General features: G+C 41.7%; 2 protein-coding genes across 2 annotated transcripts in view; one reads left to right on the top strand and one right to left on the bottom strand.

Moving 5' to 3' along the window:
* RSPH14 (radial spoke head 14 homolog) overlaps positions 1–15,995 on the bottom strand; it is a 188,763-nt gene that overhangs the window by 66,170 nt on the left and 106,598 nt on the right. The window lies entirely within an intron of this gene.
* GNAZ (G protein subunit alpha z) overlaps positions 1,467–15,995 on the top strand; it is a 97,676-nt gene continuing 83,147 nt past the window's right edge. Inside the window, exon 1 of the mRNA XM_024197974.2 lies at positions 1,467–2,338. Within this exon, the coding sequence (XP_024053742.1) occupies positions 1,616–2,338 (723 nt within the window). The 5' untranslated portion in view covers positions 1,467–1,615. The remainder of the gene's footprint in view (positions 2,339–15,995) is intronic.

Genomic DNA, 15,995 nt, shown 5'->3' with positions numbered 1-15,995 from the left:
AGGCTACTTCACCAGTGGAAACCTAGGCCTGCCCACTACTCCAGTTTCCAACCCAGGGACCCTATAAAGAACAGCCACATACTGTTCCTTTCATTTAGTTACAGCTATTTCCCTGGGCCTTTTCCCACCTGGCCCTTTATCTTCACCCCTTACCTTAGGGTTAAAGTTCTCATGTCCTCTCTCTCCCAGCTTGAGCAAATGCAATCAGTCAAGCTCCTGTGGCCAAAGAGAAGCACCTTCCCTTGCCCTTCTAATCCTAGCCAGGAACTGACCTGCTAAGCCCCTTTAGCTCTTTTTATCTGCGTCTGCTGGGCTCTGATTGGCTGCTTCTGTTCTGCCTCTCTAGACAGACCTGGAGGGCCCACCTTCGCAGCTCTTTCCCCGAGGCTGGGTGTAGTAGGACTGCGAGGCTGGTACACCTTGTCACAAGTTTCCTGCAAAGATCAATAATTGTGCCTCTTCAGATAAACCCTTTCATAAAACCCTCATGCAAACCTAATCCCCACCTTTCATTTAATCATTTATTTACAAAAATGTTCAATGCAAACAAAATGGATAGAAATGATGAAAGAAGAATCAGGAGGACATGTGTACACACATTTGAGTGCCAGACAACAATATAAATATAAATGAGGGAGGGGTAAAGTAGCTGTGAATCTCTTTCATGTACTCTACTTTGGGAAACCGGTCAGAACAGGGCTGTGCCGGAAAAGGGCTGCCATCAGCTCTTGCTGAGAGAGAATTGGGACAGAGCTCAGCACTGTTTGTTTTCACGTGGATTTGGGTAATAAAAACACAGAAGGCTGGAGAGAAAAGGGGATTTGATTTACTATTGCTCAGGGTACACATTTTCTAAGGTCTGCAGACTCAAGCTGTCCCTAAATTTCTGCAGTATTTAGAAGATTTTTATTGCTTTTCTTTACACATTTTCCATCGGGATTGTATTTGGGGTAATACAATGTTCAGAAGTGTCAGAAGCAGAGAAAAAGTGAATGTTCTGCAGAAGGGAAACAAAGTCCCCCAATTGTATTAATTTCTTTTCTCTCACTGTTTGACAGGTGGAGAGCCCAGATTCACAGATCTGAACTGGATGAGCCTAAAGAAGTGGGGGGAGAAACAAAACAAACACAACAAAACCGTACCAGACCTTCAGCTGTAACTAACAGCATCGCCACAGCAACCAGAAAAGACAATTAAAAGACAACTGGGGCTAAAGCGGAGCATATGAAGGTGCAGCTCCTTACCTTTGGATAGAAGAGAGCAAAATAATTATGCAGAAGAGAAAAGAATATTTGACTGATCCAGCCACACTATGGAATAGGGAAGTGTCCTTTCATTAACAGGAATGTGCCACTGTTTATTCACAGGAAAGGGGAGTGCCATGAGATCTACTGAGGAGACTATCTGTCTGTGGTTGCATTTCTACATTTGTGTGCACCCCTGCTGGGACTGAACTAGTTGGTACAGGCCTATTGGCCCATCAGGTATTGGATAGTGATTTTTTTCCCACAGGGTGCACCTGGCACGAGAATTGAAAGATATTGCAGCTCTTGCTCAGAGACGGAGAGAGAGAGAGAATCTCCAGTTCTCCTCTTCTGTTACTGTCTGCTATACCATGGGATGTAGGCAAAGCTCTGAGGAGAAAGAGGCAGCGCGGCGGTCCCGGAGGATTGACCGCCACCTGCGCTCTGAGAGTCAGCGACAACGACGTGAGATCAAGCTCCTACTCCTGGGTACAAGCAACTCTGGCAAGAGTACTATTGTCAAGCAAATGAAAATCATTCACAGTGGTGGCTTTAACTTGGAGGCTTGCAAGGAATACAAACCTCTAATTATCTATAATGCCATTGACTCCCTCACACGCATCATTCGTGCTCTAGCCACCCTTAAGATAGAGTTCCACAATCCTGACAGGGCCTATGATGCCGTGCAGCTTTTTGCCCTGACTGGCCCAGCTGAAAGCAAAGGAGAGATTACTCCTGAGCTTCTGGGAGTCATGAAGCGGCTCTGGGCAGACCCCGGTGTGCAGGAGTGCTTCTGCCGATCCAATGAATACCACCTAGAGGATAATGCTGCATACTATTTGAATGACCTAGAAAGGATTGCGGCATTGGACTACATCCCTACAGTGGAAGATATTCTGCGTTCTCGGGACATGACCACAGGGATTGTGGAAAATAAATTTACCTTCAAAGAGCTAACTTTCAAAATGGTGGATGTGGGTGGACAGAGGTCTGAGCGCAAAAAATGGATCCACTGCTTTGAAGGGGTTACAGCAATAATTTTTTGCGTGGAGCTGAGTGGATATGACTTGAAACTGTATGAGGATAACCAGACGGTGAGTACTTCTGGGTTTCTTCTATGTGTTGGCTTATTATTATTTGCAGTTCAGTAGTGTCTAGAGGCCCAAGCCCCATTGTCCTCCACAGGTAACAAAAAGACCTGCCCAAAAGAGCATCCATGGAATCTAGTAGTATTTTTTCTGCACTCACAAGGTGGCAACTATGTTTCCTAGCAGCATGTAGCCTTTCTCCATTGTCTTTCTTTCTTCAGTGCTATCAATAGAAGACAATAGGACTTCCTCATGTGGCACAATAGTGCAAAATGAGTTTGTGTCTGAGGCAGAAGCTTCGGACCCATTGGGCTAAGCATTACTCCAAAAGTCAGTAAAAATCTGGGAGAGGTCTTTGGGCAGTTATGGCTTCCTTTTATAAAGGGGGACAGTCAACTAGAAAATCACATTTCAGTTGGGAAATACTGTACCTACTACAGTGACAAATAACACTTAAAATTACTATAATTGAAAGGTTAGCAAAATAATTTTCTCCATTTCAGTCTATTTTATGCATTTGACAGCATTTTGTGTATAGTCAGTTTTGATTTCCCCTGTAGCCTCAGTTTTATTCTTGCTTATAAAGATCAGCGTGAGCAGAAAAAGCCTTTAAAACATTTAAAAGAAATGTTTTATAAAAAGATATAATTTTAAGGTGTGCTAGCAGAAACTGGGATATTTTAAAATTAGTCAGTTTCCAAACAATCAAGTTGACAGTGAGTGTCCCTTTAAGTGGCCTGGAAATTGTCATTAGAAGTCTGCTTTATGGCTACTTTTGTTATGCACCCAGTCTACTTATTGTCCAATAAATAACTATTCGTCCTGAATTCTCCTTGTATTACTAATACTAGTCTTCGGTTTGCTTAGCACACAGATACTGTAACTATGGAAATAGTTGTATATGTATGTGTGTGTGTGTGTGTGTGTGTGTATGTATGTGTTTGCTATTGTTTTCAGACTGCTTAACTTGACCTTTTTTAGGTACTATTTGGATTTTTTACATATTTTTTTCTATTGTAACCCCATAAATGGACATGATGCTTAAGAAACAATCAGATGTGTTGGTAGAAATATGTTATAATTCCTACAGCTCCCTACTTGCCCATATTCCAGTTTAAAAACAACTGACCATCAGGAGGAACTAAAATCAACCCCCAGAAAATCACTGTCTGGAGACCACTAATTTACTATCAGAGGGGTAGCCATGTTAGTCTGGATCTGTAAAAAGCAACAGAGAGTCCTGTGCCACCTTATAGACTAACAGATGTATTGGAGCATAAGCTTTCGTGGGTGAATACCCACTTCATTGGACTAATTTACTGTTTACCCAAAGGTGCACCCACTTCCTATCATCCCCCTCAGACATCTTCAGTTGTTTCACCTTGGTGGAAATTTCCTGCGGCAAGGCAGCCTCTGGAGCACCCCAGAATGCTGCGTGCATTGTTCTTTCACAATAGAAACAGTACTTCAGTGAAAGAGGATCCCAAGAATGTGTTTTGTATACAATATTTAGAATCTAATTGCGATGGTTATGTATATTCTCAGTGCTTGTATTACAGTAAGTCACTTAAGAAATCCTTTCTACCACGCTAATGGTTTGGGCAGACTGTTACGGAATCTGCTCCTTATGGAAATACTCCACTAACTGCATTAATTGTCATAGCTAGTTCAGTCATTTTATTTTTTTCTTCTGTATGTAGTATGCTTGTTATATCTGGCTTTGCTAGAGAATATCCTGGTTAGAATTCATGATAATGTGCATTCTATGTATCTACTCATACATACATAAATGGGATCAAATCCAGGCCCTACGTGAATTCATGATGTGAAGCTACTAACAGCTGTGTGATGTTGCCGGGCTTCCCGGATGCCTAAATGAACTCTGGGTGCCTGGGACACCACAATGAAGTGGCAAGTAGCACCTACTAAACCCATCCCCTTCCCATGGCTGGAGTCTAGGATTCCGTCCCATGGCTGTGATATATAGCAGCCAGGTGCTGGGAAATAAAACTGAAAGGGGAAGTGTCTCCTTAACATCCCAGAAAGGTCAGAGAGCTAAATTTCTCCTTAAATACATAACATCCTCAGTGAATGAATGAATCCTGTGGTCTACTCTGACTTCTAACTCAGAAATAGATCTTTAAGCCTGGGGAGACAATGTATTCTTCTGGTGGAAGATGCCTTTCCTTCTAAATTTATGGGGGGAAGAGGATAGCTTTCATGGGCTCTGTGAGGTGAAGTGGAAGTGTTAGGCACCAGATAGGATTTCTTGCAGGGTGTGGAACTACTTTTCATGTGCTTTAATGTGTTTCATGTGCCACACCACTTGCCTGTAGAGTGGAACCCCTCAGACCTTCCCTACCTCACTGCTTTGCACTGGGCCCAATCGTTCTCAGCATTGATCAGTCAGGTATTGTGCTAAGATTTGTGGCAGTCAAGGGCTATCATGCTTAATGATGCATGACACATAGTCAAGACCTCTATGGTTGGGAATTCCTGGAATAACTGCGGCAAGGTTTTTAAAAATCTGTAACAGCTTCTTGAAAATTGTGCATGCTGCATGTAGCACAGCATATTCATTAGGTCACTGAATGAAGGCAAGTTGATGACAGTACTTCAAACTGTTTAAGACTTGTCTCTCTAATCTATTTCAGTTATCTGGTGCCACTCCAGCCAGCCATTTTATTTAAACAAAAAACAAACAAGACTTGTGCAGCAGCACTTTCCAAGAACCTTATTTCAATTTTTTGGTGGAAAGCCACTCTACTAAGCAGACAAGATTCTAATGGAAGGTCTGGTAGTATGATAACATTGCTTTCCTTCTGGGTGTGGTCTAAGTGTTAGATTATAGGGCTGTAAATCCACTCCCTCTACTCCTCATGTAACAGGTAAGGAGGTGGGTTAAATATCATGATGTGACACCTATTATAATTATTGGTACATTAAAGAAACTGCTAAAATCTCTTCTTATTGTAAATACTTTAACACTTTTATCTGAGGTATGTGGTTTTGGTTTTGGTTTGTTTGTTTTTGCTTAATCCATCTTCTTGAAGATGTTCCTCCCATTAAATGTAGTTAAAGCAAAAGTTGCAGAAGTACAGCAAAGCTGCCTAGGTGCCGTGACACTTAGGTCTGAGCAAAGACTGCAAAATATTTCCCACAAACTTTCATTTACTGTTTTAAAAAGATTGCTTTGACTATTTAAACCTCTTTTGTGCTCACTTCTCATGATTCTCAAGAAAATAAATTTACTGGCAGGAATGTGCACTTAAACTGAAATTTGAACTAGTATTCCAGAATATTCCCATAAACTGAACATTAAATACTCAAAATGAGCTACCAGCTGACATTCTACAGACTAAGACATTATTTAGAGAATTATTTTTGAACAATAAATTTGAGAAAATTGCTATCAGTTTATCGATAATTTATAGACAGAAATTGGCAAAATTAATTGAATAAAAGGAAATTATGTAATTCCAAGTCTTGAGACCATTTTGTGCAGAAGTGTTTTTGCCCACAACAATAATCTGTAACACAAAAACAGGATCTGACTGCAAAACTCACACAAATATTGCACCAGAAATAAAGGCATTTATTTCCCGCATTTTATTCAGATTCTCAAATAAATGGAGGAATAGCCAAATACAAATAGCAAGCCCTTTAGGAGATTTAATTGTCTTATGTAAATTTCCACATCCCCAACTTTTCCTACTGGTTCTGAAGAAAAACTTTGGTTTCAACCTGTGAAACAAAATCTTGTCTATAAAAAGACTTTGGCTAGGAAGAAAAAACCTGCTGGTGAAAAGCCTCCAGGTAATGTCCTCTCACTGAACTCCCCAAATTATGCTATTAGAAATGCAGTCATAATCCAAAGTGGCTCACCGGTAGATGATATCTTCCTATGACTCCATCTCAAATAAGACCAACAAAAACTCTTGTGAAAATGGAACCAGCTGATCTCAGTTCCTTTCACCCCAAGGTGTCTACATTGCCACAGTTCCAAATGATTTGCCAGGTTTATTCATGCTATTTAGAATCAGGAGGGATCTTGTGATCATTTTTGCTGTAATGTGAAATTCCCATATTTACATTTAAGTTTGTATTGTAGATTTTCTCCAGATTGCCATGGCACTTCTGGTGTGTGGAAAAACTCAAATGTAGGCAGCTACTGAATGTACAGTAATCCCAGTGATAAGTGGTAGCAACTGTGGACCCAAATCCTTTTATACCATGTCTCTTTAGTAGCAGAATGGCAAGTCATCTTTCTCTGTTCACCATCATTCTATTTTGCTACTGTCATGTGGTTTCTGGGCTAGTAATACTTCCCAAGTATTTTTGTGGCTGTCCACCTTCCCGACCTTCATTATGTGATTCCCATTGGGAAGTGTTAGAGGAATTTGGTTTTCTTGGCAACGAGTAAGTGTAGTAGGAAGTAGAGCCCACACTGGTGTCCATAGAAACAGCCTGACTGGAGAGATGTTGTTGGCCTATAGAGGCAGTTGAATTTATAAAATAACGCACTTGATATGTAAAGATGGAGAAAATACACGATACCTTTTAGATCACAATTAAACAATATTTTGTTATAAGTTGTATACCAGAATATTTATACATTGCTGTTTAGTTTTAATGACAACTCAAACAGCTAGGCAGATAGATTTAGGTATCATAGTTGATCCATCATTTATACACTGGCCGGAACAATCATGTCTGTGTGTGGTGCTGTACTAGCCCGGAGAAACAGTAATTCTAAGGGGGGAAACGAGCTGATATCAGCATCAGTTCTGACAACTGTTTGCAAGGAGGCAAAACCTTCATTGGATAGCATGTCCAAATTGACTACAGGATGGTTCACAGTCAGTGAAAGCTGGACATCTGTTTTTAGAGTTAGCTTCCATTCTTTTTTTCCATGAACATTGTTGGTTTATTCCTGTCTGTGGACAGGTTTTTCTTTTTCATTCACTTATTAAACATTTAGGACTCAATGTTCAAACTAAGGAACCTTAAAAAACTCACATTAAATATTTGGATACCCAGGTTAGGTGCCCAAAATATAAAATAGGTTCCCTATCTCCAGTACATTTATTAGTACATATACAGTTCTTACTTTAAGACCGTTTTTGCAGTTTTCAAGCAATGAAATACAGCAAGTCCATAGAGCATTCTAATGTTACGTTTTCTGAGGGAGAAATTTCATGCACTGCCCTCCCTGGCATGGAATTATCTTAAAATAACTCAACTCTGAAGATCTGTTTAAAAATGTCTGTGAAAATTAACATGAAAGATTGATATTTTAAACATCATTAGGTTATGGAGTTTCAGTTGTCTGCTGGTTATGATCTACTTCTCCCATCCTTAACAATCCCATATAGTCATTGTTTAGTGAAACCATAGCATTTAACCATTCTCTTCAAGATAAATGTTTATGGCATTGCCTTGCTAATATCTATTCAAATTGCTGAGCCTTATCAAGCCTTGACTTGCAGAGATGCTGTTGTTGCAAGCACACTAACAGCAAATTTCACCGACCAATACTGTAATTCTCTTGTGTCCTTTAGGACAGGAATCTTCAAGGAACTTTGATGCTGCAAAAAAGTTACCAAATATACCAGACTAAAAATATAAAACCACTTATCCATCAGACATCTTCATACTTCTTCCTACGCTATTTGCTAATACCAAAGTTTGTTGTGTTGACATACGGGAATCCTTTCTCCCTGCCAATCTTCTCTTCCTTCCTGATCCTGAAGCCCTCATGCTGAATTTGTTACATCACAATAACTTTTATGCCACCAACTTGTAATGTCATAAACATAGGCTTTTTGACTTCACTACAGGATGATGCAGGAGGAGAAGCTGGGATGTGAAGAATTCCTGATGAACACATCAGGCCAGATTCTGCAGTTAAACTAGTGATGGTTTACATTAAATGTCAGATGAAAGTTGGTTAGAAAACTGAATGTAAGTAAATGAGGGTATGTCTACACTACGAAATTAGGTCGAATTTATAGAAGCCGGTTTTATAGAAATCGTTTTTATACAGTCGATTGTGTGTATCCCCACATAAAATGCTCTAAGTGCATTAAGTCGGCGGACCGCGTCCACAGTACCGAGGCTAGCGTCGACTTCTGGAGCGTTGCACTGTGGGTAGCTATCCCACAGTTCCCACAGTCTCTGCCACCCATTGGAATTCTGGGTTGAGATCCCAATGCCTGATGAGGCAAAAACAGTGTCGTGTGGGATTCTGGGTACATGTGGTCAGGCCCTTCCCCTCCCCCCCCCGTGAGAGCAACGGCAGACAATAGTTTCGCGCCTTTTTTCCTGGGTTACCTGTGCAGACGACATACCATGGCAAGCATGGAGCCCTCTCAGCTCAGCGTCACCATATGTCATCTGGGTGCCGGCAGACGTGGTACTGCATTGCTACACAGCAGCAGCTAATTGCCTTTTGGCAGTAGACGGTGCAGTATGACTGGTAGCCGTCATCGGCTATCTGGGTGCTGGCAGACGTGGGACTGCATTGCTAGACAGCAGCAGCTCCTTGCCTTTTGGCTGCAGATGCTGTATTACGACTGGTATCCGTCGTCGTCGTACTCCTCAGTGAGTTCGGTCAGAGGCGCCTGGGCAGACATGTTTTGTCTCCTGGAGACTCAGTCCTGCCGGCAGTCCTATTGCACCATCTTGACGATGATGGCTAGCAATCGTAATGCAGCATCTTCTGCCAAGCACCCAGAAGATGCCAATGGCTATCAGTCATGCTGCACCGTCTGCTGCCAGCCTAAGATGTAAAAGATAGATGGACCAGATTTGTTCTGTATTCATTTGCTTCCCCCTCCCTCCGTGAAATCAATTGCCTGCTAAACCCAGGGTTTTGAGTTCAATCTTTGGGGGGGCCATTCTGTGTGACAGTTGTTTGTGTTTCTCCCTGACGCACAGCCACCTTTGATGATTTTAATTCCCTGTAAGTCATGTCGTCACTCGCCCCTCCCTTCCTCCCTCCGTCAGACAATAGTTTCGCGCCTTTTTTCAGCCCAGATGCCATAGCACTGGGATCATGGAGCCCGCTCAGATCACCGTGGCAATTATGAGCACTATGAACACCACGCGCGTTGTCCTGGAGTATATGCAGAGCCAGAACATGCCAAAGCAAAACCAGGCGAGGAAGTGATTGCAGCGCGGCGACGAGAGTGATGAAGAAATTGACATGGACATAGACCTCTCCCAAAGTACGGGCCCCAGCAATGTGCAAATCATGGTGTTACTGGGGCAGGTTCATGCTGTGGAACGCCGATTCTGGGCCCGGGAAACAAGCACAGACTGGTGGGACCGCATCGTGTTGCAGGTGTGGGACGATTCCCAGTGACTGCGAAACTTTCGCATGCGTAAGGGCACTTTCATGGAACTTTGTGACTTGCTTTCCCCTGCCCTGAAGCGCCAGAATACCAGGATGAGAGCAGCCCTCACAGTTGAGAAACGAGTGGCGATAGCCCTGTGGAAGCTTGCAACGCTGACAGCTACCGGTCAGTGGGGAATCAATTTGGAGTGGGCAAATCTACTGTGGGGGCTGCTGTGATCCAAGTAGCCAACGCAATCAAAGACCTGCTGATATCAAGGGTAGTGACTCTGGGAAACGTGCAGACCATAGTGGATGGCTTTGCTGCAATGGGATTCACTAACTGTGGTGGGGCGATGGACGGAACCCATATCCCTATCTTGTCACCGGAGCACCAAGCCACCGAGTACATAAACCGAAAAAGGTACTTTTCAATGCTGCTGCAAGCCCTGGTGGATCACAAGGGACGTTTCACTAACACCAACGTGGGATGGCCGGGAAAGGTACATGATGCTCGCGTCTTCAGGAACTCTGGTCTGTTTCAAAAGCTGGAGGAAGGGACTTTCTTCCCGGACCAGAAAATAACCGTTGGGGATGTTGGTAAAGGCCTATAGTTATCCTTGGGGACCCAGCCTACCCCTTAATGCCATGGCTCATGAAGCCGTACACAGGCAGCCTAGACAGTAGTCAGGACCTGTTCAACTATAGGCTGAGCAAGTGCAGAATGGTGGTAGAATGTGCATTTGGACATTTAAAAGCGCGCTGGCGCAGTTTACTGACTCGGATAGACCTCAGCGAAACCAATATTCCAATTGTTATTGCTGCTTGCTGTGCGCTCCACAATATCTGTGAGAGTAAGGGGGAGACATTTATGGCGGGGTGGGAGGTTGAGGCAAATCGCCTGGCCGCTGATTACGCGCAGCCAGAGACCAGGGCGGTTAGAAGAGTACAGCAGGGCGTGGTGCACATCAGAGAAGCTTTGAAAACCAGTTTTGTAACTGGCCAGGCTACGGTGTGAAACTTCTGCTTGTTTCTCCTTGATGAACCCCCCCTTCCCCCCCCAGTTCACTCTACTTCCCTGTAAGCTAACAACCCTCTCCTCCCTCCTTCGAGCACAGCTTGCAGAGGCTATAAAGTCATTGTTACTTCACATTCATGCATTCTTTATTAATTCATCACACAACTAGGGGGATAACTGCCAAGGTAGCCCAGGAGGGGTGGGGGAGGAGTGAAGGACAAGAACACACTGCAGTTTAAAACTTTAACTCTTATTGAAGGCCAGCCTTCTGATGCTTGGGCAATCATCTGGGGTGGAGTGGCTGGGTGGCCAGAGGCGGCCCCAACCCCCCACGTTCTTGGGCGTCTGAGTGAGGAAGCTATGGAACTTGGGGAGGAGGGCTGTTGGTAACACAGGGGCTGTTGCGGCAGTCTCTGCTCCTGCTGCCTTTGCTGCAGCTCAACCATACGCTGGAGCATATCAGTTTGATGCTCCAGCAGCCGGAGCATCGACTCTTGCCTTCTGTCAGCAATCTGACGCCACCTATCCTCTTCAGCCTGCCACTTGCTCTCTTCAGCCCGCGATTCAGCCCGCCATATTAAAAAACAAATTTCTCCCCTAAATATCAATCAAGATCCCATGCTCTTTGCAAAGAGAGACCAACTCTTTGTAAACACCTCTTCTAGTCAGTGTCTGAATTATCCCTTTCTTGTTCTAACACAGATTGATCAAGCCAATCCCCTAGTATTTTATAGGATATTTACCTCTTTTTCATATGCCCTATAGTGCTCTTGCAGTCTATTCACCTCAGTTGCATTTTTTGCTGTATCAGTGTCATACATATTCCCCTTTGGTCTATTCCTTGCAGACCCTCCTCTTGACACTGGCCAGTATTTTTCCTACAATAACAGAGTGTCTGTATCTGACAGACCTGTCCTTGAAGTGAGAGAAATATTGTCCTTAATTTTTTCTTTTTATTTCCACAGCCATTAGGAAAGGTATCTCTTAATAAGAGTCTAGAAGTTCATTGGCTTCTCAGAATTCTTCAGACCCTTCATGCTTTACTAGTAAGATTTTAACATTAAAAACAAATAGCCAGTGAAAGAACATAATATAATCTAACAAATCATTGTAGACTGTGCATTGGATACTAGAGCTTAAAAACACATGGAATAAAAATGTCTGAGACATGAGAGAGTGGAGTTCAAGTCCATTTGATTTGTACAGAGCATTTCAACAGGAAGAGTAATCTCCTTCTATGAGCCCTCTTAATCCTTTTCTACCAGCTGATGTTTCTTGGCAGTATTATTTAGAAATGGACTTAAGTCACAAAACACTCATCCAGATCCAGATTTCCAACACCCCTAAGTTCCAGGATGTTCAGGTGATGAGGAATTGGTTTGGTCTATGACAAAAAGACATGGGCAATTTGGAAAATTCATATCCATCGTGAGCCCAAAGGAGCAAGTGCTAGAGTCCCCTTGCCATCTTATGCAATCCCCATAAGGTGGTGTGAGGGAAAGGAAGGTGTTGCTGCTGCAGGATCCCCCAGACAGTGAGCCTAGTACAGCAAAACCCAAGGACCAATCAGTCCCATCAAGAAAAAGCTAAATCTTGAGCCTTGTAAACTGGATCTAGACGATATGAGTCCTATTAAGGTCAACACTAGCCCAGCAGAGCCTGGGACATGGGGTATCTGTCTTACTTTGGTGTCCATCTCAGATGAATGGAGTTTGGGAGAGTACTGGCACTTTGTTTTCCCCAATTTGAGCCCTGTGTAATTGGGAGCAGAAGTAGGTGCTGATTGGTTTTACCTGGTTCTCTAGCGTTTCCAGCTTTAATTTAAACTGAATATTGGTTTTGGTCAGGGTCTTATTTATAAGAAGCAGTGTCAACATTTCTACTGCTAACAAGTTTCAATGTGATGTACACGTTTCATTGTGGCCCTTGACCCTGACATACGGTCTTCTATTTTATTGAACTCTTCAGAAATATTTTTTCTTTGAACTTCCATGGAAAAGACAGTTTGCACTTTGTCCAGCTTTTTTCGTGTATATTTGCTAAGAAGTCTTATTTGTGAGGCAAACGGGGAAGGCACTGCTATATTGTTCAAAGATGGAATCTGGACTGCATGTGAGACAGAAGTACAGATTTTGAAAAATTATCCTTTGTCCATCTTGCTTCTTCCTTTGGATGTAATTGTATGTTTTCCCCCAAACGCTCTCTGAGTGAAGGATTTCAAAAGGGTGCTACAAAATTAACGGGATGTCCTAGATACATAGATGTCTTAATTCCATATCTGGAGAACTGAACTGTACTGCTGTATGCACACACAGACCGTTTTTCTGAATTCTGAGCAGGTTTGGAAAACAGTGTTAAATAGAACTGGCTGGAAAACAGGAATTCTGTTTTGTGAAAATTTTTGGTGTGTTGAACCTTGTTTTAGTTCTGCATTTTGACAAAATCTGAGGCTTCCTGAAATTTTTCTTTGAAAAAAGAGTGCCCCTATTTCCAGTAAGCCCGTTTAAAAAATAAAAAAAAGGGGGGGGGGGAGAAATTTGGTTAGCTCAACGTGTTTGTTCTTGACAAATCCATGCTGGCTATTCCTTATAACGTTATTATTAAGGTTAAGATTTTGTCATGGTTATTTTTAGTAAAAGTCATGGACAGGCAAACAAAAATTTACAGAAGCCCCTGAAGCCTGAGGCCTGCTGGGGGACGGGGGGGACTGACAACTCCAGCCCCCGCCGAAGCTGTGGACATCTGCAGGGCCCCCACCGCCCTGGGGCACACGACTGAAGCTGAAGCCGAAGAAGTCACGGAAGTCTCTTAAAGTCATGGAATCCATGGCCTCCGTGATGAAATTGTAGCTTTAACTATTATCGTCTAGGTGCTTACAAACCGATTGTTTAATAATTTGTTCCATTATCTTTCCAGATATCAAAGTTGGGCTGACTGGTCTATAAATTCCCAGGTCCTCTTTATTCCCCTTTTTAAAGCTAGATACTATATTTGCCCTTCTCCAGTTCTCCGGTTACCCCACCCATTCTCTATTACCTCTCAAAGGTAACGGCTAACAGCTCCAAGATTGCCTCAGTTAGTTCCTTAGGTACCCTAGGATTAATTTCATCAGGAGCTGCTGACTTGAATATATCTAACATATTTAAATATTCTTTAACCTGTTCTTTCCTATTTTGGCTTACATTCTTTCCCTTGTTAATATTAATTTTGTTGAGTATATAGTCACAATTAATCTTTTTAGTGAAGACTAAAGCAAAATACGCATTAAACACCTCAGCCTTCTTCGTGATATCAGTTATTAGCTCTCCTTCCCCACTAAATAGAGGATCTAACTTTTCTTCATCTCTGTCTCCTAATGTATTTAAAGAATCCCTTCTTATAGCCTTTTATGTCCCTTGCTAGGTGTAACTCATTTTGTACCTTAACCTTTCTGATTTTGTCCCTACGTGCTTGTACTATTCTTTTGTAGTCCTCATTAGCAATTCATCCATGTTTTCACTTTTTGTATGATTCCTTTTTTACATTCAAGACATTAATGAGCTCCTGATTGTAGCTATAATGGTCTCTTACTATTCTCCCTATCTTTCCTTCGCATCAGGATAGTTTGCAGTTGTGGCTTTAATATAGCTTTCTTGAGAAATTGCCAGCTCTCTTGAACTCCTTTATCCCTTAGATTTTCTTCCCATGGGACCTTACCTATTCGTTCTCTGTTTGTTAATGTCTGCTTTTTGGAAGTCTGTCCCTTTTCTGCTGCTGTCATTGCTTCCTTTCCTTAGAATCAGGAAATCTATAATTTTCACCCAAATTATCTTCCATCTTCAGACTGGCACCAATTCCTCCTATTTGCTCAGAATCAACTCTCAAGTGGTGGTCCCCTGATTATTTCTTCCACTTTCTGAAACAAAAAGCTGTTCCCGATACATTTAATAACTTGGAAAATTTGTGTTTTGCTGTATTACATTTCCAACAGATGTTTGGGTAGTTACATTCCTCAGTATTATTGGGTCTTGTGTTTTGGATATTTCCATAATGCTGCAGTAAAAACCCAGACTGCTGTAGGTTTTGTACAGAATGAAAGTGTTTTGGCACATGATGCTGTAAATTAAGGTCCTTCTATTTCCTAGTAACAGTTACCTCTGAAAACCTTCTCTACCATCCAGCACAAGATACAGTTTGAACAGGAAGCCCATTTGTTTTCTTTCAGGATTTTTTTTTTATTGATTAAGTAGAGAATTTTTTAAATAATTTTTTTAAAACAATATGCACCAGAGGCTTGTTTGATTTTTCGGATACTTCAGCTTTTGAGAATACAGGGTATTAAAGAGCCTTTTAGACATGCAGTTCTTTTCCCACAATACTAATAATAGCTCTCAAGACTGAAGGGAAATTGTGAGTACACAGTATGCAGAATCTTATTAGCACTTGCTGGTATAAATGATAAAAGTCCATATTGCAAAGTATTTCTTTAGGAGAAACATCCTTCCATTAAACTTGGCATCTTGGGAATCTCAGGAAAGCAGCAGTTTAAACTGTTCAGATATTCTCACTTTTATGTAGTATTTCAGGGCATTTGTTGTGAACTTTAATGAGCGGCATAGCCCAGATAAATTCAGTGTTTCATGTGAATAATGTCTAGACACTAATTGGAATTCTGGTTTTGATTTCCCATTTTCATTTTTTCCTTATAAAGGATTCAATGTGTGGCTGTTATGATAAAAAAGACTATGGACAACTAATATATATATCAGATGGACAATTGTGTGAATATAGCTTCTTCAAAGTATGTAAGCATCACATTGAATCCTGGAAATCTTGCTGCAAATTGGAATGACCAACTAAAACTATCAACTCCAGGAATTTGCTGACGGCATCATTCCTGTAAAAATACCCAGCCTTCTAGTGTGCAATTTTAGTTACACTTCTTATCTTTTAATCGTGTGCTCTGTACATGGAGGTGAGTCCTTAGAAAGTCCTGTTCCTTGTGTTCTATAGAATGTTCTCAATGCCCAGAAATGCTCTGAACTTTACAGTGAATAACTGTAGTTAGAGTGGAAAAGAACAGCACTATATATGGTCACATTAAATACGTAGCAAGAAGAACTTATCTCCTTTTAATTGCACAAAACCAAGTTGATAACTCCAGTGATGCATCTTACTGTAGAAGACTGATAATGGCTTGTTTATACAACCAAATAATATCACTAGAAACTGTATTTTCATTTCAGATTGTCAAAGCCTGAGTTGTTTATCATTATGAGGTGCAGCCACTTGATCTATATAGACTCATTCTAAAAGCGATTCAACACTGA

The sequence above is a fragment of the Terrapene carolina genome, unplaced genomic scaffold (genome assembly GCF_002925995.2).
Source record: "Terrapene carolina triunguis isolate 2854851 unplaced genomic scaffold, T_m_triunguis-2.0 Scaffold790, whole genome shotgun sequence".
Lineage (NCBI taxonomy): Eukaryota > Metazoa > Chordata > Testudines > Emydidae > Terrapene > Terrapene triunguis.
Note: the sequence above shows the minus strand (reverse complement) of the source record. Positions and strands in the feature narration are given on the sequence as shown.